Source organism: Astatotilapia calliptera, chromosome 23, assembly GCF_900246225.1.
Source record: "Astatotilapia calliptera chromosome 23, fAstCal1.2, whole genome shotgun sequence".
NCBI classification, from domain to species: Eukaryota; Metazoa; Chordata; class Actinopteri; order Cichliformes; family Cichlidae; genus Astatotilapia; species Astatotilapia calliptera.
In genome coordinates this window covers 1860352-1887427 of record NC_039323.1, presented here as the reverse complement: position 1 = coordinate 1887427, position 27076 = coordinate 1860352, and the positions used below count along the sequence as shown (strand labels likewise).

At 43.9% G+C, this 27076-nt stretch overlaps 1 protein-coding gene and 4 non-coding genes across 9 annotated transcripts in view; all 5 read right to left on the bottom strand.

Moving 5' to 3' along the window:
* Positions 1 to 889: 889 nt before the first annotated feature.
* LOC113017064 (small nucleolar RNA snR60/Z15/Z230/Z193/J17) lies at positions 890 to 972 on the bottom strand. Its single transcript, XR_003271393.1, has one exon. It is a non-coding gene; the product is annotated as a small nucleolar RNA snR60/Z15/Z230/Z193/J17 (small nucleolar RNA).
* A 136-nt stretch (positions 973 to 1108) lies between these two features.
* Positions 1109 to 1190, bottom strand: LOC113017065 (small nucleolar RNA snR60/Z15/Z230/Z193/J17). The gene has a single exon (XR_003271394.1). It is a non-coding gene; the product is annotated as a small nucleolar RNA snR60/Z15/Z230/Z193/J17 (small nucleolar RNA).
* Positions 1191 to 1350: 160 nt separating this feature from the next.
* LOC113017062 (small nucleolar RNA SNORD79) lies at positions 1351 to 1433 on the bottom strand. The gene has a single exon (XR_003271391.1). It is a non-coding gene; the product is annotated as a small nucleolar RNA SNORD79 (small nucleolar RNA).
* A 778-nt stretch (positions 1434 to 2211) lies between these two features.
* Positions 2212 to 2281, bottom strand: LOC113017025 (small nucleolar RNA SNORD75). Its single transcript, XR_003271357.1, has one exon. It is a non-coding gene; the product is annotated as a small nucleolar RNA SNORD75 (small nucleolar RNA).
* Positions 2282 to 6825: 4544 nt separating this feature from the next.
* Positions 6826 to 27076, bottom strand: part of osbpl9 (oxysterol binding protein-like 9) — a 33408-nt gene continuing 13157 nt past the window's right edge. Inside the window, exons 4-24 of one of the 5 annotated variants that reach the window (XM_026157873.1) lie at positions 23999 to 24075; positions 20506 to 20601; positions 20108 to 20155; positions 19056 to 19085; positions 18915 to 18965; positions 18370 to 18408; positions 14530 to 14620; positions 13735 to 13839; positions 10933 to 11092; positions 10663 to 10775; positions 10403 to 10521; positions 10204 to 10289; positions 9936 to 10116; positions 9702 to 9786; positions 9434 to 9544; positions 9288 to 9351; positions 9057 to 9197; positions 8881 to 8959; positions 8695 to 8786; positions 8471 to 8606; positions 6826 to 7109 (exon numbers count right to left, since the gene is read on the bottom strand). In XM_026157873.1, coding sequence (XP_026013658.1) covers positions 7035 to 7109; positions 8471 to 8606; positions 8695 to 8786; positions 8881 to 8959; positions 9057 to 9197; positions 9288 to 9351; positions 9434 to 9544; positions 9702 to 9786; positions 9936 to 10116; positions 10204 to 10289; positions 10403 to 10521; positions 10663 to 10775; positions 10933 to 11092; positions 13735 to 13839; positions 14530 to 14620; positions 18370 to 18408; positions 18915 to 18965; positions 19056 to 19085; positions 20108 to 20155; positions 20506 to 20601; positions 23999 to 24075 — 1979 coding nt within the window. In that variant the 3' untranslated portion in view covers positions 6826 to 7034. Of the gene's footprint in view, positions 7110 to 8470; positions 8607 to 8694; positions 8787 to 8880; positions 8960 to 9056; positions 9198 to 9287; positions 9352 to 9433; positions 9545 to 9701; positions 9787 to 9935; positions 10117 to 10203; positions 10290 to 10402; positions 10522 to 10662; positions 10776 to 10932; positions 11093 to 13734; positions 13840 to 14529; positions 14621 to 18369; positions 18409 to 18914; positions 18966 to 19055; positions 19086 to 20107; positions 20156 to 20505; positions 20602 to 21559; positions 21953 to 22167; positions 22193 to 22668; positions 23063 to 23998; positions 24076 to 27076 lie in introns of those variants that run through there. The other 4 variants (XM_026157876.1, XM_026157877.1, XM_026157875.1 and 1 more) reach the window with 4 other exon arrangements.

Genomic DNA, 27076 nt, shown 5'->3' with positions numbered 1-27076 from the left:
GAGTCAGTTACAAATTATCCTCAACTGGATCAGCGACCTGATTCAAACTCATCACATCTGAAAGCTGTTAGCTGCTGTGCAGGGATGTCACCAGAAATGATACCTAACGCTAACATTTGTTACAAAAAAAAAAAAATAAAAAAATAAATAAATAATCGGAGATCACGTGCTTTTCTTTGGTACTGCAGGCAGTGTATGTACTAAGCTGCCATATTTCTAGATACATTCTTACATATTAGAGGAAATCCAACAGCACAGGAAACACTACCTGTGGAAAAGGACCATTTATGCAGCCGCCATAATAGCTCCGCTTAAACTCATATGGCAGAGTTCGTATTTTGCTATGAATGATGTACTTTACACTTTTTAGGTGGAGTAAGCGATCAAAGAATGATGCAGTTTCATACAGTCCAAGCACCACAAGTTAACAAAGCACTTAAACTTCAAAGACTTAAAGCTGAGCAAGTTTTAATTCAAGGCATCATCCTGATGATGTTACCATTGAGACGGCTGTTATTTCATAGGTTAAATGGTTTGCTGTGGTAATTCTAGTCATGCTTATCCTTTTGTATAACAAGTCTATAAATGTGTAATTACCATACTATGCAATTTAGTCTGTGCCTTGTTAAAAGTGTTATTTGAGATAAATTATCTGCCACCATGTCAGTGTGTGAATGGTCATTTTGTCCATCAACTGTATTGACATGTGTAGTTCTATTGGTGCAGAGCATCAGGTTTGTGGTACTGTGACATCCCCGCTGCAGTGTTTGAGATTTAATGCTTACCAGCAGAGCAGCAACGAGTCAGACAGCAAGGTGTTCACATCTGAAGAGAAAGAACTAGATTATCACTTTGTTTTAAACACATCAGTGATTGTGGGACTACATAAGTTGATGCTCAGCTAGGAGCGAAAGACGATAGTTATTCTTCATAGTTTAATCTGTTGAACTATGCACTCATCACTGCATCGAGCGTCATTAAAAGAAACGTAGAGCAGGATTTCAACTCACCTCCACTTTGCCTTTTGTGGGACTCCTGAAAAAAAAAAAAATTAAATATATAAGTTTAGAAAGAACTCAAACCCAGTGACCCTCAAAGGTTGCAGAGGCCGACACATCAGCTAGGAGCGAAAGACAACAGTAATTCTTCACAGTTTAATCTGCTGAACTATGCACTCATCATTGCATCGAAACAGTTTTATTTTTACAGGCCGGCTCCTCAAAGAAAAAACCTACCTGCAGCCGATCCAAGAATGCACATCTGGATCCAACATCAGGACCGTCTGCAAAGCACGAGAGACGCATCGTTGAAGAGTCCAAATTTTAACATGCATGTATGTAATATAGTTTTAACTGCATCAGAAAAAAGTCCTCTTTCACTCTTTTTCAGAGAGATTCCCATCGTTTTAAAAACAAAAGTCATCATTAACAGTTTCTTATGGTAACACATGATCAAGAATTTACATCCATTACCTGTTAGCGATAGGACTCGGACCTGAGGACACCTGTGGGTAAAAATAAAGTGATTAAAATGATATAAACTTTTAAGCTCACAGGTTGGGAGTAAGTAGTGCCTCAGATAATACAACTTGGTGGTTGGAGTATCATCACATCTTCTCAAGAGTAGCAAATAAGTGTCATCACAGGAGCACAAATTTATGGCAAAGACTGATGCTTCCCTGAGGTGTTAGCAGAGAGAAAACTAAACGTGTGGATCAGGACTCCAGGAACAGCGTTACAAGTCAGTGTTGTGGCCAAATATTTAACATTTTCATTTAAAATAGATTTCCTGTTCATTTGTTGTACATTGTGTACAAATCACACTTTGCCAGTCAAATGAAAGCAGTAATATCCCCATTAGTTTTACATGCAAATATTAGTTTATCCATGCAAAGGCACACTGGGGTTATTAATACTTAGGTTTGAAATATTTGTAAATATGGCCCCGCACCCAAGCAATTAAAAAGGCACCTTCAATTTCAGCTTTAGGAATTTTATCATTATAGTTTGATTTAAGAGCAAGTGTAGTCTCTCCACAGCGAACACCTTAGAGAAGCACAAGTTTCCTCTGCAAACACTCATCCTCACCTCCTCAGTCCCCTACAGACCAGTCACATCTCTGGGCTTTCACAGCACCTGTAGAAACACTCTTGTTAGGACTATTACAATGAATGGGAAAAGCAAGAAACTCAAAGGAAAAACTATATATGGAAGTCTCAGTGTAGAAAATGCTCAGAAATCACTTCTGTCCACTACTCTTACACTTTAAATCATCACCGACGTCCATTTAGGGAAACAAAATAAAAAAATAACTAAAAATTCAGGGTTTAAAGCAGAATTCCTTACCATCAAGCATCTGCTGATGTCGAGAAGTCAGGATGAGCATCGTGATCCTTCATCTTTGAAGAGCCGTCTGTATTTTTGAGTGTTTTAAGTTGTTAATCTGTCAGATTTAACCCAAACACGACAGGAAGGTTAACATTTTTAATTAAAATCCTCATAACTTAACACAAAGTTATATACACCCACTAAATACGCTGCATGGCCAGCAGCAGGAGCCGTGCAGCTAAGCTAACCGGCCCACAGTTTCTCACAGCCTTTGCCCCGTCTTGTCAGGAATGTTGCCTTTACTTCACATCGACTCAGATGTCCCTAGCAACATTATGTCATCATATGTAAGCGGGACTAAACTGCACCGAGGCTGCTTTTAAAACAGGAGCTAACGATCCGCAGGCCAACACGCGATCTGTTGCACGTGGATGAGGCCTGCTAGGCTAACGCTTATTAGCTCTAAAGAGCTTCCACTTAAAAATGCCACCGAGTACAACGTTACCTACATGATAGGTTAACAGTTATTACTGCGGGCGTACAATAAAGTCAAAAACCACGAGACAAACACTAAAGCTGAAAAACCCCAACCAACTCACCAGTAAGTCGTCCGAGGAATGAGGCAGAGAAGCGGGCGCGAGGCGCTTTTATAGAAGCTACCGCACAGCCTGATGGGAAAAACATGGCTGGCTGAGCAGCGCCCCTGCTGGACGAGTCGGTCTGTGAACGCGCAACGTGTGCGACATGTTTTTGTATTTTAACTGAATACTTGTGCCCTGAAAAAACTCTGCTTTGATTCATTTGTAATTGTTCAGCTGCTCCCTTTAGGACTTCTCTCCTCTTCTGTCACACCAACCACCTGCATCTGCATTTCCACCTTCACAGGGAATGGATGGAGCTAGCTCCACATTCAACATCTGTCGTGTATCCACGGTTCCTCCGCACAGGTCTGCACAGGTCCAAACCAGCTCAGGTTCAACTGTTCAACCTCAACACTATCTTTAACTCCACTACCTTCCACTCCACCTCCTGTGCTGCCGTCTCCATCATCACAGGTCTCACTAGTAGCTTGTAAACCTTCCCTTTCTGTCACAAATCACCCCTGATACTCGCCTCCACCCACTCCACCCTGAATGCACTCTCTTCTTCACCTCTGTTGTTTGTTGCTTTGGATGGTTGACCCCAGGTATTTAAACTCATCCATGCCTCTACTTCTCCAGGCTCACCTCCACCTGCTGCCTACTCTCACTACAGATCACAGTGTCTGTGAACATGAGAGTCCTTGAGACTCCTGCCTGGCCTCATCTGTCAACCTGTCCACCACCACCGTAAACAAGAAGGGGCTGAGAGCAGCATCACCCCCTGCCTTGAACCCATCTCACTCCTATCTGATAATGAATATTGAGAGAGACTAACTTCTCTGAATGTTTAGCATTTAACATTCTGTTGGTTCTGCATACCATACCTGTAACCAAGACAGTTACCTATTCCCTGGTGTTTTTGACATAATCACCTCTGTATTATTTGTCTTACTGTTTCATCTTCTCACCCTACAGGCTGTTGGTGCCATATGTTTAGTCTCTTTTTAGCAACCACATGTAAATCATCTTGTGTACCATCATAGATGGCAGAGTTTTTCAGTGGTTCAGGATCAGCCAGACACTCTCTGGGCTTGCAAGCCCACCGTTTACCAGGATACTTAATGAAGAGAAACAGGACTTTTCTTTTCTTCATACTGCATCACCCTCTTCATACAGAACCACAGTTCCTCTCTATCACATGCTTCCTCTTTGAGGCACAAACAAGTACACAGGTACTAAAACTGTGTTACACAGTGTAATCAAAAAGCCTTTTAAAAAAAAATTATTATTAAAAGGCTGAGATAGAAAAGCAAGGGTGACCAGTATATGTAAAAAATCTGCATTAACTGAGGTGAAATTTTAGATCCCAATGTTAATTTTCACTATTATGGATTGAAAAACGTATTTTTCCATAATGTAGGAGTCAAAGTACCCAGACTGATCCAAAAAATCCTCACATTAGTCTGTTTGCTTCTTAAATTAATGTAACTTTCTTGAACAACCTCCTCCTGCTGGAGCCTGCAGGCACACTGTGTCCTGCATTATTATTTAATCTGCAGGTCCCACCTCGCAGACGCGCCTCGTGTCAGGTTCTATTTTTAAAGTCCCTCGACACTTGCACAAGTGTTTTTGAAGTCCCTGCCGATAAAGAGCGCAGTGAGGTGGAAGAAGGGCCGCGCTCTTCTGAGAATAAAAAGATGTCAACAAACTGAGTGCGCAAATATAGACTGGAGCGGGGTGTAGCATTTCCACCACGCTAAGTGCACCAAAGGGGCAATTTAAAAAAAAAATGTTTAATCAAACTGCTAAAATCAACAGAGCTCAGATATTTTTGATAGCTGGGTGTTTAATAAATAGTTATACATTTGATCCTGGAGGTGACAGGATACGTACACTAGGCTCAAAAGCAGTCCCCTGATAACCTACGAGGCTGAATAAACAGACTTCGTGTCACTTCAAGTAAACCAAACATCTCTGGGGTTTAGAGTCCGACTGAAAAAGAGAAAACACACAGTGAGCAGCAGGTGTTTAGCTGGAAATGCCTTGTTAATGCCACACGTCAACTGTGTGATACCATCATGTCCATATGGACCAAAGTCCCTTGAGGAATGCTTCCCACACCTCGGTGAATCTACCCACAAAACAGGAAAAGGCGGTCCAACACGGCACCAGCGTGATTTGAGGGGAAGCATGACAAAAAGCTCACAGGAGTAAACTCATGGAGATTTAATATTTTGCATCAATAAACAGGAGAATTGGATACAATCAATGGTTATGATGAGAAGGAAATAAAAAATACATTTGTTTTGATTGCTCTCTATCAGGCAATACTGAGCAGAACTGAAATGAATGGCGAGGCCTCCACAAACACAAAACATGGGAAAAAAATACAAAGAAATTTCTTAGAATCCTTCATGTTGATTATTTTCAAAAGGCATTTTTGTCTGATTCTGATGAATTCAATTCAACAAGCGTTTCGCTGGTTTTGCATACAGCACCAACTATATGCTCGTCTCTGCAGATCCCTTCACCAGATACATGAATATATGGCTTAAAGGGTCTCACTGAACACAATGGCCAAATATTTAGGAGATACAATAATCAAATCACAAAGATTAAAAAGAAAAAGAAAAAAGAAGGGGGTCAACAGGGGGGCTGTTGTGAGCTTGCTACCGCATTTTCAGGCAAAGATAAATATATTTTTATTTCTTCATCTCATCCAACTACCATTGCATTCAGATCCAACCGATGCAGCTGCAAATAAGAGAAAGAACAATGGTTCAACAAAGCTGGGGGTGTACAGCAGGATAAATATGTGGTTCTGAAACTTGGAAAACAGAAGATTCAACCAGCAGAACAACGTCTGGACTGTAGCAGCACTATGAAAGTGCACCAGTGTTTTTAAAGGCCGTCTCACGTTTTCGCTCTTCGCACTCCGACAACGTGCAAGCGAATAACGAGGCGCCCCACTCTGATCTGAAGGGAAAACGAGAACAAAACCAGACTTTACAGACTCAGTTCGAGCTTTACGTCCTCTTCATGGACCTGCTGTCCAGAAAGACAAAAGTATGTAAACAATCATTTGTTCATAAATGCCTTCAAAACCTTCTCAGAAGACTGTTTTGGTCTCTGTCCAGACAAAAGTCCCTTCAGCCTTTTCTCTAAACCTTTTTTTTGGCATAATGGACAGAATTTGTCCTCCCACAGGCAAACTTTGTTTTTTCTATCAGTATTGCATATTTGAAATCAGCCACAACTCCCGAAATCAGCGTTTAGATGCTATGGCTTTCTGCAGGGCTTCGTTTCTGGATAATACTCGAGACACAGAACAGCGAGAGTGATCCAAATGGGTGGCAAAGGTAACTCTGAAATGGGAACGAAACATTAAAAGGCTAAATGGAATGACTCCTAAGGATGTAAAGGTTCAGATTCAGATCCTCAAATATGTTTTTACACTATTGCCGCAAAGAAAAATAAACAATAAGAGCATTAGAAATAAAAAAAGAATATATATTTATATATCCATCATATGTATATCTATATATAAACAGTTCTAACTAGTTGCAGGCAAGCAGAGATTTTCCTCTCCCGCCCCTTTAAGATTCATCCGTTCCACCGTTATAAGGCTGTCAGACTCTGGGTGGGGGCACCAGCTTTCTTTCCTCAGTCACCAGATTCCCTGAGATGTAGAGCGCCGTTTTATTTCTCGTGCTATTACTTGAGCCAAACACCATTGACCACAGACCCCCACCCCCCCAGCAAAAAACTATAGATGTAGGAAAGGAGTGTTGCTCTGGCTCATCCTGTGGAGCTGCTGAAGGGTGTGGACGAGCGGGAGGCACGTGACCTCTCCACTCTGTGCTGCTGAGTCTCATGTTGGCAGGTGGCGGGTATCAGTGGATGAGAGACTGACCAAATAAGGAGAGGAGCTTTACTAATATTCATGTTACATCTTTGATGCTTTTCATTCATTTCCATATTGTTTTACAGTCAAATGCAAAGCAGTGTAGAGATTCAATCATCAGTCATTCCAAGGCTTGAATAACAAGTGGTTTCTGCAAAAGAGTTCTTATGAAGACTCTGTTGTGTGTGCATTCTTGATGCATCCGAGTGCGGCGCGCTCTTCTCAGTGCCTCTGGGAGGCTAATCTCTTTAATAGCGGCTCGTCGTAGACCCAGCACTCGCCGTCCTCGTGGAATAGCTACAGAAACACAGAGCAATGAGAATTATTATACTCGATATCTGAAGTATTTCTGAAAGTAAAATTACAATGTTGTCACTGATCTCTCTGAGATGTGTGGAATTTAAAGTTTGCGGTACGGAGAAGGCTTCGCTTCCATTGCCACGACAGTTATGGCTGCGATATGTCAAATACACCGTGTGTTTACTTTCCTTAGTGTCCATGACGACGACACAAGCTCAGAGAGAGACTCGTGTTAGCCTCTGATGGCTATTTGGTTCTGGGAAAGTGCAGGATTCATGCACGGTGCTCATGCACGGTGCTCATGCACGGTGCTCATGCACGGGATTTTGCAAATGATGCAAGAAAACTGTTCCACTAAACTAGTAACAACCTCGTTTCACCACTGCAGACAAAAAGCAGACTGCTGAATATAACCAGGCTACAAAACAGGGACACTAGCAGATAGTGACGCCTGACCCAAACACATCCGCTAACTAGCTGCACTCCACAAGTCAGGAGGATCAAACGGTGAATAGAAATTCCTGATGCCTGGTCAAAATTCCTGATGCCTGGTCAAAAAGCTTGACCAAGTAGTTGTTGCTACTTTTCCTTAAACGTTCCACGGAAAACATTACCCGGGTGTGTTTTGTGCAATGAGCTGGTTCTTCTATAATGCTTTTCTACTCTACATACAACATGCCTCATTCACCCAGTCGCACCCGTCATACAAGCACTTGATTCCATGCTTAACACTCGCACTCCAATGGCTGCATCAGAGAGAAACCTGGGGTTAGCATCTTGCCCGAGGATGTTTGGCATGAAATCAAACCACCAACCTTCCGATAAGTAGATGACCTGCTCCACCTCCTGAGCTACAGCCACCCCCACCTCACTGGATATATTGCTGTGTCACTACTGCTGCACTATAACGCTTTGTGGCGATAGATTCCACGTTAAGTGGGTGGTGTGTCATGGATGACAGCAGCTCATTGGAAAAGAAGGATAGAAAGCGTCCTTCGTGTTGTTTGCACTAATAAATGCTGCTGCTGCCTGAAAGCTGCACTCACAGATAAAATGTTGCTCAGCATTTTCCTTTTATTGTCATAAATATGATTGTTGTACATTTCCTTGAAATGAAGCTACTTTCAGCTGCTCCCTGGTACCTGCAGCGGGTAGCTCTGCACGTTTTAGTCTGGTTGCTCTTTCTGATGCAGCCTACAAGTGATTTGTGTCTCAAGCTGGAATCAAACCAGCAACCTTTCACATGCATTTGTGTAAAACACTACACTTTGGAGCCACACTGCAAATATCCTGACAGAATTTTAAAGCTATATTGCCCATAATACTCAGATCCCATGGTACGCTAAGGAAATCCTCACCCTGGTCTCCCACTGCTGCTCCTTCTCCTTCCTCTCTCTGGCTTCAGCTCTCTGTTTCTCCTCCAACCGGTGCTTGGCTTCTGTCGCTGCATCGATGTCTTTTATCTTCAGGTTCAGAGTCACATCCTTCCACAGTCTAAAAGGGGTAAAAGTTTGAAAGTCAAACATTTAGAGTTAAAGGATCCCGTGAGACGGCTGAGGTCCGACACTGATCCTCTCCTCACCTTCGAGACTCGTACTCGAGCTGGTCTTCCAGCTTCCTCACTCTCTTCTTAACGATGCCCATCTTCTTAGTGTCTATGAACACCGTGTTCTCCTAGAAACATATGAAAACACGTTCACACACGTATTAATTCATTTAAGGTAGTGATTTCCTACATTTTGTAACGTAAATAAAACAAAGGACTCACTCCAGTCGCCCATTTAGCATACATGACTCCGTTCCACTCTCCCTCAATGGAGCAGAAAGACTTCTTGTCGTTTGGTGAACTGCAGGGACGGAACCAAACCCAGATGTCATCTTGTGTATTAAAGAGCAGACTCTCAGCAATCCTTAAATAATGTGATATAACCACATGGCTCTTACAAGATCTCTGCAGTGATTCTGTGCTTCTTTCCACCATAGAAGGGTTTGGTGTGGAACACGATGTTAGCGCTGTAGCCCGACTTGGAGCAGGAGATGTTGCACTCTCCACCAAGCTCCACCCACGGCACAGTGAGGATCGACCTGGACAGACAGGCGTAGGTCAGCGAAACAAAGTAACGACCGACTGAGCGATGACACAGGCGAGCACGGGGACGCGTTAACGGCACCTACCTGCCATATCCGTTAGGAAAGGTGAGAATGTAATGCTCATCGTGCTCCAAACATGACACGCAGCCTGGAGAGAGGCCAGAGGTCACTTAACACAAAGATTCACTGAATCACACTCATCAGAGAATATAAGGCAGAGCTTAGTGTACCTTGGCCGATGTTGTGGACGCCTATGGACATGCCCAGAAACTTAGATTTAGTCCAGATGTGAGCGTTGAACTGGATCTTCCTACTTAAGCACTCGGCGTAGAACGCAGAAACTACAGGGGAAAAATGCAGGAAATAATTAGTGGTGCAAAAACAGCAACACATCAGCGATCGTGCAGAAAATAAAACCCAAACATTTTTACTTTTCTAAAGCCTCCACCACACCCTTCTGGATCTACATGTAATGAGCAATTCTGCGTTTACACTTACTGGGCGGGTGGTGAGAGACCTGCTCTGCCACAAAAGACACGCTGTTGGATGAAGCCCAGGGAACCGGGCCTTCTGATACCGTCTCCTGAAACGTGCGAGAACGAAGCACATTGAGAGCAGGATTGTGATTCTTGGTTAGAACTGCAGATCGACGATTCAGGAACTTGTAAAAGTAATAATTGAAATTATTACTGGATCAAAAATCTACTTGACCGCAGTGACAAACGGCCTCACCGTAGGTGGCGAAGGCTCCTCTGTCTCGCTGGGAAGATCCCAGTGGCAGTAGAAGACTTCTCCTAGGATTGGGTTGTACGGTTTCTTGGCCACTGAGCCTTTCCTTCCGGCATGGAAAGCCGACAGGTACCACCTCACCACCTGCACCATCCGCTCCCTGGGCTCTGGCTGCTCAGCGATACTAGCGAGTAAAAGAAACAAGTACTGAATGACGGCCTACCCTCATGCCAGAGTGTGCATGATGATAAACAGCTGAAATGGTACGTACCTTACAAATAAGTCGGGGTGTGCAAAGAAATCTGCATACATTTCTAACAAAGACCTTCTTTCTAGGATGAAGGTAGGCAGGACCACCTGGGAAATACAGTGAAGTGTTGTTAAAAAAGAAAACCTTACGCCGACAGCGCTGGAGAGCGAAACGCCGCGACGGAACAATTAGGGCGGCTAAGACGCTAAGAGGTCCTGACCTTTGTGAGGTCCATGCCCAGTCGAACTTGAGACAGCAAATGCATGATGACGCTCTTGTGCTCTTCCACAGACTCCCTTTCACCGTCGTCGTCACGGTCATCGTGACAGTCAAACTGGTCTGAGGACAAGAGCAGAGCCACATATTTCACCATCATGTAGTAAAATATGATTTAAATAACGCCTCATGCTTAGAGTTTAATCAGTGAGGGACAATCAGCTGCGATGTGATCAGGTGTCTCGTGATTATTTCCCTTTTTACCCGTGTCTGTGGTGCCATTGGACATCGAAGAGTTGAGGGACTCTGTAGTGTTGGGTCGTTTCAGAGCAGTTTCTTCGTTAGTAAGGGGCGAGGCAGCTGGAGGCCCTGAGGGACTGGGTGCAGGAGGAGGAGCAAGGAAGCAGGAAGCAATAGAGATAAAGGGGATAAAGAATAAATATAAAACAAGAGGCAAACTTCTCAGATTGCAAATGCTCATGCTGTTGGATTTTTATTCAATCCAAGCAGAATATTTCTTGCTGCTGTACTCACTCTATGCAGTGTTTGGGGGAAGTGTTGCTCTGGTAAAACTCATCGGCGTCATAGAATTCGTCCTCACTGGAGGAGTAGGAGAAGTCTGGCACCGAGTGTGAGGGGAGGGGGATGTGAGCCGGGGAGGCGACACCGCTGCTGGGGCCTGACGGGCCACTCCCTAAAAAACACACACATGAAAAAAATGTAATCGAACGGTGTGCCTCACGCCATCAGCCCACTCATACATACATCTGTCATCCGCCTGTCTGTTTGGTAGGAGGAGCCAAAAGGCCTCTGTTGATGCAGAAGCTCGCCGGCGCCTGCCCTACACGATTCCATGGTGATGAAATCAACATTATATTGTTCGACTGGAGCCCCCGTTTCCCAGCTCTGCTGTTCAGCAGGATGTGCTCGGCACCAATAAGCCGACTTAACACAGTGAAGACTTTCTCTGCAGAGCGTATTGACAGTACTCTCAAGCATGCCGCCTGTCTCCTTATTGCACGGCGCAGCATTTTAATACTGCAGCCTCAGCAGAGACGGCAAACAGGCTGCAACCTCTGCTTTCTGCTCATTTTAACTTGCGTTCAGTGGCACGCTTTCACGCATTTAACAAAACACACGAGCCTCAAAATGCTCCTAAAAATAGCATTTTTGTTAACGACCTGTAACCTGTAAAACTGCAGTAAAACAAATTAGGACTGCCACGATTACGTCGATGACAAATTTAATAGACGGGTCGACTGTAAGATCCTAAAGATGCAGGAATAAGTAGCAGGATTTAAGAGTCTTCTCTTTACCGGCTTCAGTTAATTCAAAATGCAGCTGCGCGTCTTTTAACAGGTACGAGAATCTATGAACGATTCGCTCCAATTTTAACCAAACTACATTGGGTCCCTGTTAAATATCGCATAGATTTTAAAAGTCTTTTGTTCACTTTTAAAATTCTGAATAATTTAGCACCCAGCTATCTTTCTGAGCACTTACATCGTCCAATCACAGGCTCCTAGCACAACCTGGGTCTCGAATGAAGTCGAGAGGTGACCGGGCCTTTGCATCCGTGGCACCTCTGGAATAACCTCCCTGTTCATGTTCGTACTGCCGAGTCGATCCAGTCTTTTAAATCACGTCTTAAAACTCATCTTTTTACTTTGGCTTTTGATTCTAACTAGTTGGCTGGTCTAGCTTGTTGTGTTGTTACCTATTGTTTGTTGTCCTGTTTTATTGTTTGTTTTAATTGTCTTATGATTCTAGAACATAAACGACTGGTATCTGAGGAATCGATATTTCAGTATCGATCTGCACATCACTAGTGTCCAAATTCAGGGGCCGCATCCTTTGGACGCCGCATTAGGAGGCCGATCACGTTACAGTGACGTGACGAAGGCTTCGCAAATTCGAAGACTCCTCCAAATAAGGCCGACAAATATGTCCTCCTTTTCCCCAGATTTGAAGGATGGGTCGGGCGTGTCCTTCGTGGCCCAACCTATCCCAGAATTCATAGCTCAGCCAATTCCAGTTTCCAACAATGGCGGCAGCTCCTAAGTTTTAATATCACTCTTATTCTTCTTTCTGGGTCACAAAATAAACTTTTAACATATTTTCAGGTAAGAATGTAGCTGTGTAAACTAATATCTGCTCGGTTTATCAAGACATCACATATTTGTGTAAAAGTGCTCCGTCGTCTGTTAACCACCAGCTCGATAGCTAACCCGGGTTCAAGGCTCACTAGAGCCGGCGAAAAACACCAGACTCCCGGCACATAATTTTTAGATCCCCGCCGTCTTTCGCTACTCAGGTTAAACATGATATATGAGTCACTTAGATAACTTAAAATGTTATTGTTTGGCTTTTTTCAGTGTTTTATTTGTTCCTGAGTAAATCTGTTTGGCTGAGATTAAAGTTATAGTTTTTACACAGCTGAATAAACGTCAAGCAGACAGCTGATTATCAGAAGTGTGAGATGCTCGAGAATATACTCCAGTGTCCTGTTATATTTTAGATAGCAAGGAGTTTATTAAACTTCACTGAAACAATCTGCAAATTTCATTAAAATTTAATAAACATCTTGTCTTTATTTTTAGTTAGCACCTTAAACACTTCAAGCTGTAAGCTAATGATAGTTATATAAGAGCAGATGCTGCTGGTGCAATAAGCTGTACGCTGTATGTTCAATGGATGATGATCTGATTAATCGACTATCAACAAAATCGTTTGTGGCAGCCCTGCTACAAATAGACAAAGACGGCACTAAATGTCATTTAAAGTAATTGTTTGAAGGTCAAGAATGAAATGGGAAAAAAAAAGGATCTTTTTTGGCCACTGGGGGGCAGTGGCATCAAATTATGTAAACACATTTCACCCAAATCACCTTAAATCTACTATTACATGTCCATGCTACTGTACTGTTTGCTATGTGATTGTAGTCCATTGTTTGGTGGCTCCTAAACAACATCATAACAAGCGATTTAAATAAAACCCATCAGGGTGCCAAGTTTGGCTGCTTAACTCCTGATAGTGTACGAAGAGTCCGAGTATGAAAGCTTGAACTTTTCATCAACAGATCGTCAGTATCATACCTGGTTTCCCTGTGGTTACCATGTCCTCAGGGAAACACATTCTTCTGTCCACTGTTTACCATTAAAAAAAGGTTGTGTGCAGTTTACAGATCACACAGCTACAACAACAACAAAATAACTAAACAGACTCTAACCTGCTGATTGGGCTGCTCGGCAGTATGAGGAACCCGTTTCAATAACATATAGCCATTTCAGCATTTCACAAAAATTAGTCCAGTTCATGACACTGAATTGAATTCACCTGTGCTGTTGGGAGTCGGGGTCTGCAGACTGCCCATCACTGTGACGACGGGACCAACAGGTAACGTGGAGGGTCGTTGGTCTGATTTGCACACCTGAGACGCGTCTTCATCAAACGGAGAGAAAGCAGAGTTAGCGCCGAAGCCTCGAAACGAAGCCAGACCCCATTAAAAGCAGCATCTCATGCCACGTGGCAGGACGCTGCAGACAGAAGCTTCATCTGTGAGCGGGGATTACACCGTCTATTATAAGAGACCAAAATTAGAACGGCCTACTTCGCACTGCTGATTTTATAGCCTTTTTTTTTTTTAGTCTAGTCATAGTCATCTGACTGAAATAGCCAAAGATTTAGTCAGAGTTCAGTCAAGACATGTGAGGATTCTTGTTGAGTGGATAAACCATATTAGCCCACAAAACAGGAATCTGCTTCAACACAGATCCTTAATTTAAAAGAAGGAGAAGAAGAGAGGGAATAATGCTGCTAAACCCTGTGTGAAGGTTTACCTTCAAATACTGAGAGACTATTAAGAATATTTATCAATACTGGTGATGGTACTGTCACACTAGAACATGTTTCCAGTTGCAGCTGAAACATAATTTCAAATGTCATCCAAGGACAGAACATCGACAGATTTGACACATTTCTCTAACGGTTCTGCGATTCCAATCCCAACCACAGGGGGAGCTGCTGTCACCTTTAAGTATATAACACCAACAACCTCTCAGCATGTCTCAACACAGTAAGTGACAGCTGTTACTTTTAAATGTCTGCCACATGTTGGGGAGGCAGATGTACCTGGGGGTAGTGTTGTCTGTGTTGGCATTGTGTTCACCGCTGGAGTGTCCAGAGGGGGCTGGTAGATCCCATCCACTGGGTTGATGGTGCTCTGGAGGAAAAAAAACAAACACAACGATGCCCTTTACAACAAAAAACGACATCAGAGCTTTGCTGCAACAATCACACACACACACACACACACACACACACACACACACACACACACACACACACACACACACACACACACACACAGAGCTTACTGGTTTAGAAAAAACTAAATCGAAAGCAGTTTGGCTTTTAGTTCAGAAACAGTCCTACTCTGCAAGGATCCACCTGCTCCTTTATCCTCTCAAACCCAGAAGGGGAACAGTATGACCTGATCACAACTCGGTGCACCTATGTGAAGAGCGAACTAAACAATGCACCATCCAGCCGGCGCAGATCAATTTCCTCGCACTTGATTTCCTGGAAAGAGCGGCGTTGCCAAGCTTAATTAATGCAATCAATATGAAACCAACAACACAGCTTGACATGCAAACGCTAGGAGTAGCTCTACACAACTGCTAACGTTGACTCTTGACATCTGAGCAGCCTGTTTCTTCTTTAAAAAGGCCTGGGGGGGTCGGGGGGGTTAATAAACACTACAGTAGTAATCATTTGTAGAGGCCTGCCTTGATTCGTGGCAAACGCTGCATGCATACAAACAGCAGCCTGTCGACACCATGTGGTCACAGCCCCAACGACCCATCTGACAGGAACACCAGCAACCACACGAGATACACCAAAAATATCTCGCCCCTCGTTCCCCAACAGCTCACCGCCAGCAAACAACATTTAGTGACATTATAACGCAAACCTGACCTGCAGTTTCTGACTTCTACACCTTTTCTCTATTTTGAGATAATCTGAGCTCAACAGGAACGCAGCGACTTCGTGTTACGGCTGTGAGATTAGGCCGAGGTGTGACGTGAGGTTTTTACTGAACTGAGTTATAGGAATTACACTGACCTTGTTTTTCTCCGTTTATAGGTCAAGATAACTGACAATAAACCTTTATCTAAACGCTAAACAAAAAAGATACAGTCAGAGGTCAAGGATTTGCCCTCCTATCTCCAAACTTCCTGCGTCTGTTCTGTTCTTTCTACTTCTAATGGTTCCAGCGTCCACATGCCTTCATAAACGTAACTCGACGGCTTCTAATTAGATCCAATTATGTATACGGACCAGCCTATGGCTATGCAAGCACGACATGAGAGGAAAAAAGCATGTGAAGAGCAAGGTCATCAAAAAAAGCTAAAAAGGGTTTTAAACTCTAATGATCAATAACCTCTCTACCCCTCCAAGTGAATGCAATATTAATGCAATGAGCAGCTCTCGCAGCAGTGCAACCCCTCAGCCACCCACAGCACATAAATTATTTTGACATAACTACTGAACATGCTTCTCGTGAGCTTGGTTTAAATGATTCTTGCACTTTGCAGCAATTCCCCAGGCAGTGCAGTTTGACAGGGTCAAACGTGCTGCTGACGCCTGGAGCATCTTAAACAAAGGCCTACGGTGCATGCATCACTGCTGTGCAGGCAGTGACAGACATTCAGCAGAGGTACGATTAGTGGAAAGCCTATGGCATACAAAGGTGGCACGTGCAGGTATGTGCATAGGCAGAGCTTTCGCTGTGCTATTTATACTACATAATACTATACTTAATGATAAGAGATTAAGCCAGCTGTAAGATCAATGCAGTCCTGTGAGCTAGCCGGCTTACGCGGAGGTCTTGCTTAAAGTGGGAGGTTGTGTTGTATTAAACGATCTACAAACACTTCTCGATCCTTTGCTTTTTCCAAAGATGGAAGTAGTGATATCCACCTTCAGTTTATTTATTTTGCAGGTCAATAATTAGTAGTCATTAGTATACATGAGACACATAATCTGGTATTAGGTCATAACAACTGTGTCATGTTTTATTGCCTTTTTAGGTCTGGTAATTTTTAGAGCCGTTTTATTTTGAAAAACAGTTAACAGGAACTCTTACTGCTGAAAGCTTTAGTGGTTCAAAACGTGCGTAAATCCTGTCGTGGCCTTCAACACGAATATCTGCAGAAGCCCAGGAGTGCTTTCTGCACGGCTTTCCAGCTATTAGTGCTCAGTGGTTCAATAAGCAGGCAGTGTGACAATGACCGATCAATGGTGACTTCGATTCCTCTAATTAGTAAGTGAATAATAATAATAATAATAATAATAATAATGGATACTTTATTGATCCCCATGGGGAAATTACTTGTTTTTCTCTGCATTTGACCCATTCACTCAGTGAAGCAGTGGGCAGCCCACTAAGCAGGCGCCCGGGGAGCAGTGTGTAGGGACGGTACCTTGCTCAGGGGTACCTCAGGGTAGCCGTTAAGTGGATTCGAACCGCCGACCTTCCGATCATGGGGCGACCACTTTACCTACTGAGCTATCCCTGCCCCACAAGTGATGGGCAACACTTGTATACGCAGGCATGCGATCACACGTGTCCCATGTGCACTTACACTAGTGCATCTCAGAACACCGAGTATTGTGTAAAGGTTTATTTTTCATAATTTAATTTAAAGAGATAAACTTTCATATATTCTGTAAAGTGAGATATTTCAGGCCTTTATCAGCTACAAACAGCCAGTATGTCAAATTATTAGAAGGCTTCCTCAGATCAAACAAAAAGGATCTCCATATGCCGACTTATACACTACACTGAACATCATCTGTATTTTTGGGGTTTCTCCTATTCCTCTTGAACAATGGCAGACGCACTCTTGTCCACAGTGTGGATAAAACACAGTGGATCAACCATCACCAGCAGACGGCACGGCACCCTAAAATCACCCTAAAAATGTGACCGCAGCAAAGAAACAAAAAGGGAAAAGGAAAATAAACTGACTTTGCTCATTAATAAAACTCACTGTCTGGGCAATGAGCTGAATTTACACTTTACAATACGAGCCCACACAGTTATGCTAATCAATTTCTTTCAGCAGCATTTCTCCATCGTGTGGAAAAATGACCCACTGTTACCACTGCACTTCTTTTCCTTAGATTGCGATATCTCTGGGATTAACTGTGCAGCGGCAGAAAGGGGAATTTTCCTGGTCCACTTAAGATTAAAGCAGCTGTATGCGGTCCATCAGATATATGGCTTGAGTTTAGAAACGCTCTTACCTAAAGAGTGGACGCCGTCCGCTTTTCCTGACAATCCACTCACGGCTCAGGTAATTGCTACTGCTTGTGCAACTGTTCCTACCACACTTTCCATTAACATGCTTCAAAACAGCTTTGCTGTGGCATAAACTCGATCTTCATCTGGACAGCTGTCGAGTCAGCGTTCTTCCTAACGACTGTGGTTACTAAACTAAGAGTGAAGAGTAATTTACTCACACTGAAAATGAAATACTTCAATAATTTGAGGAACTGAATAACAGTTATAGGCCATCGTCAACAAAATACTAACATTTACATGAATGTTTACCTTTTTGAATAAAATGATAAACTTTTCACAATACTTGACATTTTTGAGATGTACAAATATACACTCAATGTGCATTTTGTGTAGCACCATTTGCACATATACATTTCATGTCTTCATGAAGGAAAAATAGTTACAAAATAAATAAATATTAGATTTTAGAGGAAGATATTGATTTAATTAAGAAGAAGGCAGCAGGAAACATGAAGGAAAGCTTAGACCCAAATTAGACTGCATGCACTAAACAGATCTGTACATCTGCTGGTCTAACAGGAGAGAGGCTATTAAGCGAGAAAAGAAAGTTAGCAGTTTGTTTGATTTCGACTTTTGTCATGGACAGAAAGGGTCAAACTTACTATAGGTCCGTTTGCGTGTTGCTGTTCGTTACTTTGGTCCTTAAAATTTTAAGAAGACAGTGTTAGACTCATTGTATGTGAAGGTTCAAGAGTCATTTCATAAAAGCATCGCGAGCATCTGCCGCGGTGCGGTGCAAACGAGGCCCGGGTCTCTCACGTTAAGCTCCAAAACTTTCCCCAAGTTGCCACATACAGCGATCCTTTCATCACACGGTCAAATCCAGACTTGCCACTTCTTTCAGTAGTGAAAACGACAGGATTGCACTACTGTGTGAGATAATCCACGTGCGTGTTTTTTGCTTTCCTTATCAAACAGCTAACAAAGCAGAAACGATTGCTCCACTTCCTTTCAGAAGGCTGAACAGAACATGTGATGAAACGAACACTGGGCAACACCCTCACCAACCACCGACCCAGATAGCAAGTGTAAGCAGGGAACTACCCCAGGGATGCGAGGTAACACAGTGCACACTCATGTGGTTTCACAAGAACAATGGTTATGAAGAAATGGCAAACTGCAGAGAGCGGACTCGTGCTGTGCTTACCTTGGCAATCTGCAGCAGTACAATACAGTGCTTGATGGACTCTACCATACTCTGAAAGGGAAAAATCACAGAGCAATTAATTAGGAAGGAAGTGACTTCTAAACCCAACAGGAAGGAAAATGTGTTCATTCTCTGACTTACACAAGTAGTCTCCTTCAAATGTTCAATTTTCTGTCGAAAGAACAGAAAGAAGTAAAAAATGAGGTTAAAGAGCAGAAATACTGATGCGAGTAATGACGCCTGACTGGCTTCAGCCGGGGCTTGAAACTCCAGCTGTGAAAGCTTTGATGCAGTCGGCACAAGCAACCAGGTAAAGTGACCAAAAGCTGGTGTTAAACTCAAAGAGGAAGTGGACATATAACCCCAGAGGCTAGTGCGACGCCCTGAAGGTTAAACGTTTACACCTCTAATCTTCAAACATTAGAAGATCATCTCGGAGAACTGACCGGGCCTGAGAGGCGCTACAGAAAAAGGAAGATTGTAGTTTGAACAATAGTCCCCTTTTTACATCATGTACTTCTTAAATTGTCCATTAGTCAGTTAAGTGACTGAAAAAAATGAACCACAAACTAAAAAACTGAACTACTGAATCGATCAGCCTCGCAGTCGCCAGCAGCTCGGTCCAAGCTGAGGGCAACCTATGGTGTGAGTAGAGGTGGTGGCAAGTTTTGGTTAAGCTTAAAGCAACACTGGAGAACAGACGGGTCCTTTGTCAGGACTACTGATCTTCTTCATGCATCTTTCCCCCATTAAGACGACGTCTGATGACGTCCCCTGTACCATTAAGGAGTTCTGACACCTCAGCATTCATAAATAAAGATGTGGTTTGATGACTATTAGAGTTTCTGGGATTTTCTAATGCACATCCAGTCATTTTGGACTCTAAGCAGGCCTGAAATAAAGCTGAAACCACTCAGTTAAGGAAAGCGCTTCAAGGGTTACTCCTTGAAGGATTAATTTTTATTCTTCATGGCTGATAAATAAATATCGAGGGGACTGAACTTTAGCTTTTGAAATAAGAGGATCACTTCTGAAATCACTGCTGCTTTAGGCCAGTTTGGAACAGAAATATCTGCGATACACCGACAGCTATCAGTTTCCATTCGCCCCCTGCTCCTTTGTTAGCAGCGGCTCTAATGATGCTGGACCGGAGAGGCGAGACGCGAGGACAGAGCTGCGCTGCTGATACTCACTCTGCGTGATTCATCCTCTTTGCAGTCCTTGATCTTCTCATCAAACAGCTGTGTGGACAAGAGATGAAAGAAAGGTTAAAAAACAGAAACATGGAATAAGAGCTATTCCACTGTCAGATGACTGTACAGATGACACAGTGGAAAACTACTGAGAGCTTATCTAAGGAAGGACATGTTACGTGGTTTCCTTAAGATGCTGGAGACAGTGTCTACTTTCTTTAAATACAGTTATCTGGTTTGTCACCACAAATCTTACTCACAAGAACTCCTGCTTTACCGAAAAGTAGACAAGGAAATGGTCGCTGACACAGATTCAATCTATAAATATAGGATGAGAAGCCACTGAAATCTACAACATCTATATCTACCTCACGGTGTGGATTTCCGTCGTGTCCTACCTTTAACTGATCAATCAGAATCTGTAGGTAGGCGTCAGCTTCAGCTAGCTTCTTGTCAAAGTCTTGAACACTAGGAACAAATCCCGTCTCAGCCTCCTAAAGACAAGGGAAGAAACACAGCTGAGCATCGGTGCAGTCCTCGACGCAGGTGTTGCAAAAGGTATTTGCATATTCAAAGTAAAGCACAAAACCACAGTCCATAAATCCAGGGCCGTGTATTCACATATTTATCTGTTCATTTACCAAAAAAACAAACAAATAAAGGGGGGAAAGCCTCTCATATCCATCGCCTCCTGGTCAGGTAGGCTTTATAAACTGTTACACAAAACGGTGGAGAGAAACATCAACAGTTCAGGAGAATTTTCCAGCAAGGTACCGTAGTGAGGGAGACATGAGTACTATTGTTTAAAGGCTCGTCTACATGAAAGGCCAGCAGGTCTGCCTGGTTGCCTGATGGAGGCCAACTCGTTTCAGGCCCTGAAACAAAGCTGAAATCAGGACTCATGACCGGAGAGCATTCGGTTACGGGCTGAGGTGCACTCAAATTCATTGTTTGTTAATTAGCTTCCTTTAACGGCCCCCAGACTTCTCACACACACACACACACACACACACACACACACACACACACACACACACACACACACACACACACACACACACACTTTGTTACATAATAGCCATTAAAAGGTAATTACTAGACTATTGGCAGAACAGACGTGACCAGGCATCTGTCTGCCTGTCTGTGCGCACCCACCAAAGCACCCAGAACAATCCAGTAAGCTGTGACACAAAACCAAAAGACAGGAAAACGGGGGAAAATAAATAATTCACCCCCATTTAATCACCGAGGCTGTCAACAGCAAGGACACCGAGTGCCCGCGAACACACAACACCCGCCCTACGTCAAGCCAGCGGACTCAGGAGATGACTAACGGCGTGTGTCAACGCACTTTACCACTTTACAGCAGTTACGTGGAAAAACGCACAACACCTGAAAAGCCGCTCTGTCAAAACGAAACAACTGCTGTCAGAAGTCAAACTCTTATCAAACCGTGGTGGGTGTCACTGCTGCTTTGGAGCTGCCATGTTGCAGAGTCCAGCTGCGTCGCGAGTTTGAGGCGCGTTTTCTTGCAAACGAATGAGCTCCGATAGGAAAGTGAAGAAAAGCCATCAACACAAAGTCGGTGAAGTTTAAGCTTCAGAAAAACAGCAGCCATGAAGCTATGAGGGCAAACTTCCTCAAAAGGATCAAAGGTGCTTGTTCAGCTTAAAGGGGAAAATGTAGCTGTCTGCATGAAGGCCTGAGCGAAAAAAAGAGAAAACAAAGAAGAAAAAAAAGGCTGTTGCTGTGCGTCTTTGGGGGGTTTCACCCAGACTGGCACAAATCCTGAAGAAACTTGCCGGATAACTCGCTACACTGGAAACATGTAAGTGGAGTATTATTCCAGTAAGGCATCGCATCAGGATACCAGCGACACGCAGCGAAACAAGTCGGAGCGAAAATCTCTACAGGAAACTAATTTCACAGTAAAGTGTTACAAGACCGATTAGAGATGAACCACCTGAGCCTCGACGTTTACTCTGCACTGCGTGAAAAGTCAAAGAACAGAAGTGAACAAGACTCTACTTTCCTCCATGTGTATTTAAAGCTGACTCTACCTGCAGAACAGCCCGGCGCTCTGTTACCACCGAGCAAACGATGCGTCCTGTTTTGACAACACACGTGACACAGGGGAAGTGTTTTTCTTTCTTCTTTTAACGTTTGGGAGCAGAAAGTCAGAGGCAGGTGGTTGGTTTATAAACAGCCACTGTAGTGCTCACTTCTGCCCTGTTCTGGAAATACTCCCAGACTTCCACTCCCACGCGTTTGCAGCGCGCAGACTGTCCATCCCTGTGACACAGCAGCAGGGAGGTTTAAGCGTGGCCTCCAGTGTTAAATTAAGACAAAAAAAACCCCACCCCGCCCCCCACACCCACAGAGCAGACTTTACAAACAACACTGCCCTCGCACACTCCCCCCTCCCTCCCCTGTCTATTTGTCTTTCCACTCAGCGTGACCCACTTTAAAAATGCTGCTGTCCCAGTGGCGCTGCAGCCGCGTAGCTTCTCCCCTCGCTCTGGTGCAGCGGGGCTTTTGCCCGTCTGTGTGCTGTTACTTACTGGGTGCTGTGCTCCAATAGACATGCTGCAATAAGCCAGTGCATCTCTCAGTCCATTTAGCAGAGTGCAAGGTCGCTTTCTCTGCCTCCGTATCTCTGTTTTCCCCACAGCTACAAACCGCCAGCTCAGCTGAAGTCACATTCTTTCCTCCTCCTTCAGCACCACAGACAAACAAAACAATTTCCTCCCTTTGCTCCCCACTGCGGTGTGCCAACGTAAACCCTAGCAGCCTTCAGACTGTTAGCGGGGCTTCAGCAGCAGTTATCAGCTAAGCGTTGGGTCTGAGCCGACTTAATCCAGGACCCTGCCCTGACAGGAAAGCCACACTTCCTCTCGCACAGGCGGACGAGAAAACACACAAACCAACAGCAAGCGCTGAGAGGCACGAGCTTTAACAGCCACGGGGATTGGCTGAGACAGCCGAGGCAGATGTTTGGCCGATTGAGCAACCGGGTCTTGGATTGGGTAGCTGGGTCACATGATGCTTCGACAGCAGCGCTGCATAGGTGTGCGCATGCATGTGTGTCCGCACCGAGCACGCAGGCACACGCGTAGCACATCAAACGGATTTGCCACCAAAGGGAGAGAGGGAGGGCGAGCAGAACAAGAAAGGTGGGAGGGAGAGCAAAGCTTGGTTATGAGGATGAAGAGAGGCGATGAGGATGGGAGGGAGCATAGCGGAAGGTTTGTTTTGAGGGAGGAGAGCAGGGAAAGAGGTTGAGCAAAGAAACAACTGCAGGGCAGGAGGAGCAATTTCTACACTCATAAAAACAGATATAAACGCCGGTGGGACAAAAATGGCAGCAAGCAGGTCAGCAGCTGAGCAGACTTTCCATTAAACTTAAAAGCCTGCTCCTAAAACCTGTCCAGACTGGCCACGTATTTCCAAACATCCTCAGCCTACGATGACGCAAATGTCAGCATTTTTCCCTTTAATACAGACGTGAATTATCTTTCAGCTCTGCTCTCTTGAGGAAAAAACAGATACGAGCAATACTCGTAAAGCTTAAAGTGCTGATAACCTGCAAAGCCCATTCAAATCCATCACGAGTGTTCGGGTGTAGTTTATGCAAATACAGACTGCAGTGAAAGCTCTGATATTATTTTCATGGCAGGGTTTTCAAACTCGTTTACCTCTTCATCTAAACCAGGATCATCTTCAGGTATCACAAAGAGCGGCACGCTCGAGTTCGGAAATACGAACTGTGCGACGGGAATTTGTATAAATGGCAGGCAAACACCAGAGGATCCACGGAGCAAACAACTCCTCTGTTAACTGCAGTGGATTAGACAGAAAGACACACATCCAAAGAAGCGCTTGGTTTCATACCCGGAGTTGGAGGGTGTGCCGGAGGATAGTTCCCTCTAAGGCGTGGATCCACTTCTCCCGCTCGTCTGCATCTCGGGCTGAGGACAGAAACACAGAGACACACCCAGTGAGCCATGTTTTCCATCATGACACCATCTGAAGCCCATTGAAAGAAAAGAGTAATGAGAGCACTAAGATGACATGAGTACTGGTGATGCAGTGAGGGACACTGAATATTCACCTAGAAAGTTTCAGCGAAAACATGTTTACAGGTTTATTTCTCTCATGTCATTCGGTGACGGCAACCAAGAGATATTCTGGTAACTGTTCCCCGTGCCATACATGAGAGCTGTACCGATCCTTAACCAAACTCATGCCGTCCAAAATGTCAAACTTTCCCTTCTAATCAGAGTATTCATCAGAGCTTATAGGTCTGTGTCTAAATTACATTAACATAAATGTCAATAAAGCCTCTTTGAATTTGAATGAATCTTTATGCATGTTTGAGCCTTCCACTGAATATAATGGAACTAAATGGGACTTGGTCTTTGTGCTCACAGTACCAAAAAAACAAACAACAACAAAACTCTGTCTCTCTGGAAATCATGACCCGGTTTGCCCAAACCTACTAACCTCGTGGTGCGCGGTTTCATAGAGGAACTACACCCACTAAATGTTTTACAGTTTAGAAGGAAGTGTGCAACTACACGAAACTGCTCAACAACAAAAGGTGCACAGTTTCTTTCTCCTTTGTGTGAGCCAGTCAGAGTTTTTAAAAGGTGTTTTATTGGCGTTTGAGGCCTATAAAGTGAATTCAGTTCAATTTTATTTATACAGCGCCAAATCACAACGACAGATGCTGAGCGAGCGCTTTAGTGACAGTGGGAAGGAAAAACTCCCTTTTAACAGGAAGAAATCTCCGACAGAACCAGGCTCAGGGAGGGGCGGCCTCCTGCCACGCCACCTTCATTATGCCCAATGAGGCAGGAGTCTGACAGACAGACATTAAAACTGAAGCTTTTTAAATACGCTTCACTATATTTAACTCATTCAGACATAAAATCTTTGTCTGCATGACAGTAATGGCTGAATCAATGCCATAAAAGTGACCAACTTTTATGGCAATTGTAAAAATGAGGACTTACAGCTCCTTTCCTGTGCTGCCACAGTACTGATTCTCATCTTTGTGTGAAGCAGAGCAGAGTGAGGCTGCACCCTCAGAGCAAAGACAGCGACATTAACCAATGACCCAGAACAGGCTCTGGCACATGCAGTACACACTGCAAAAGGCTCCTGGATGCTTTTTCCTGCCACTGGCATACGTAATATTGCATTTTCCTGCCAAGACACGGAATGAACTGAAGTGGATGGGTGCTAAAGCTGTACAGCACTGTGCCAAGTCTGAGCCAATCTGTTTACTTTTTGCTAAGAAAATGGGAAACAGGTTCAGAAATCTATTGAAACGTGTAAACATATATGGAACTACAGTATATAAGGCAAAAAACCCACAGAGTTTATACAATAGGAATATTTCTGCAGGACATTCAAGCTTTTGGGTGATGGCTCCCTTTTGTGGATTTCTGTCAATATGACCCCACGCGGCTCTGAGGAGACCAGTCTATGGCTGACAGTGTTTTTCTATCCAGGTGAGCTTTTACTGCACTGGGCGAGTGTTTGGGATCATTGTCATGCTGAAAAATAGAGCTGCAGCCAAACAGATGCTTTCCAGGTGTTACTGCATCCAAATCTGACAGTTCCATTAATTTTGGCAGCCCTCAATAGCTCTACCATTACAGATCGCTACAGACACAAATTTGGATTCACGACTCCAGAAGACCCGTCGCCAACGATCTTTAGTCCAGTTTCTGTGCCATCTTCAGATCGTCTTCTTGACACCCACAGAGAGACTTCAGCAAACAGTAGATGGGTCAGATGCATGTTTGTCTGTTTCTAAAGGACAGGACTTTCTGTTCGTCTGCTGCAGACACGTTTTTAGTCCTGCACTTCATTTATTTTTAAGGACACACTGCACACCATGCTGAGATATGCCAAGTTTCCACACAAACCTCTTTGGGAATCCCCTTGTTGGTGGAAAAATGCCTGTCAAAATGTCTCATCTTTAGCATTATTTCTAGACCCGTGTAGACTTGTGTATTATATGCAGACAAAACACTGACCTGTGAATCATTTGAACCATTTAACAAAACAAAAAGAAAACACCCGTGTTAACTGGCTTAAAACACAAAACCAGAAATTTGCTGGAAAAGGTCAGGTGCAAAGACCGGACAGAAAAAGCAGCTAATGTTCCAGGTGAGGACAGTAATCAATACAGTCTCCAATCAATCTCCAAAAGCTGTTAACAAAGAACTAAATATGTCCTTGAATTAGCTCCTAAACTCCATCCTGTGTAAGAGTCATCTTTCATTGAGCTGGAAACAAGACAGAGCAGCAGATGAGCAGGCTAAGGAGCGCTACAACAGGAAAGCTTTTAAAGACATTAAACGGCAGCCGAGGCTCGGGCCAATCCACTCAGACAGCACCTCGCTGCCCTCTCGCTTTCCGACTCTGCAGGGGAACAGATCTACTGCAGCTAATGTTGTTCAGCTCTACTCACGACAGCCAGGCCATCCAAGAAAAGCTAATACAGGAACTGTGTCACAAGTCCAATCTTTGTCCTAGTTACTGATTCACATCTGGAGCTGTGATTTGCTTTGCCAAGGAGGTGTGAGCACATTATTCATCCACCTGACAGGAACCTATTTTGTTAATACTCCACCAACAATCACGTTTTGTAGAATTTAAACACGTGACACAGAAAAGGGAGCACGCAACAGCCCGCCTCGTTAAACAATCTTTAACCTGCAAGCTCCCCAGTACAATATCTGCGTTATTCCCATTTGTGTCCAGGTGAGAAAAGAGCAGGTAATCGTGCAGTGAATTTACAATGAGCGACCGCCATGTGTCGTTTCTCCTGCACGCTCTACTCAGGAGCAGCTGACGCAAGCAGCCTCCTGCTGTGAGACGCGTGTGAGGGAGGACATTCAGACAATGACTCGACCTCCTTCTCAACAATTTCCAGAAGTTTTGGGAAAAAGAAAA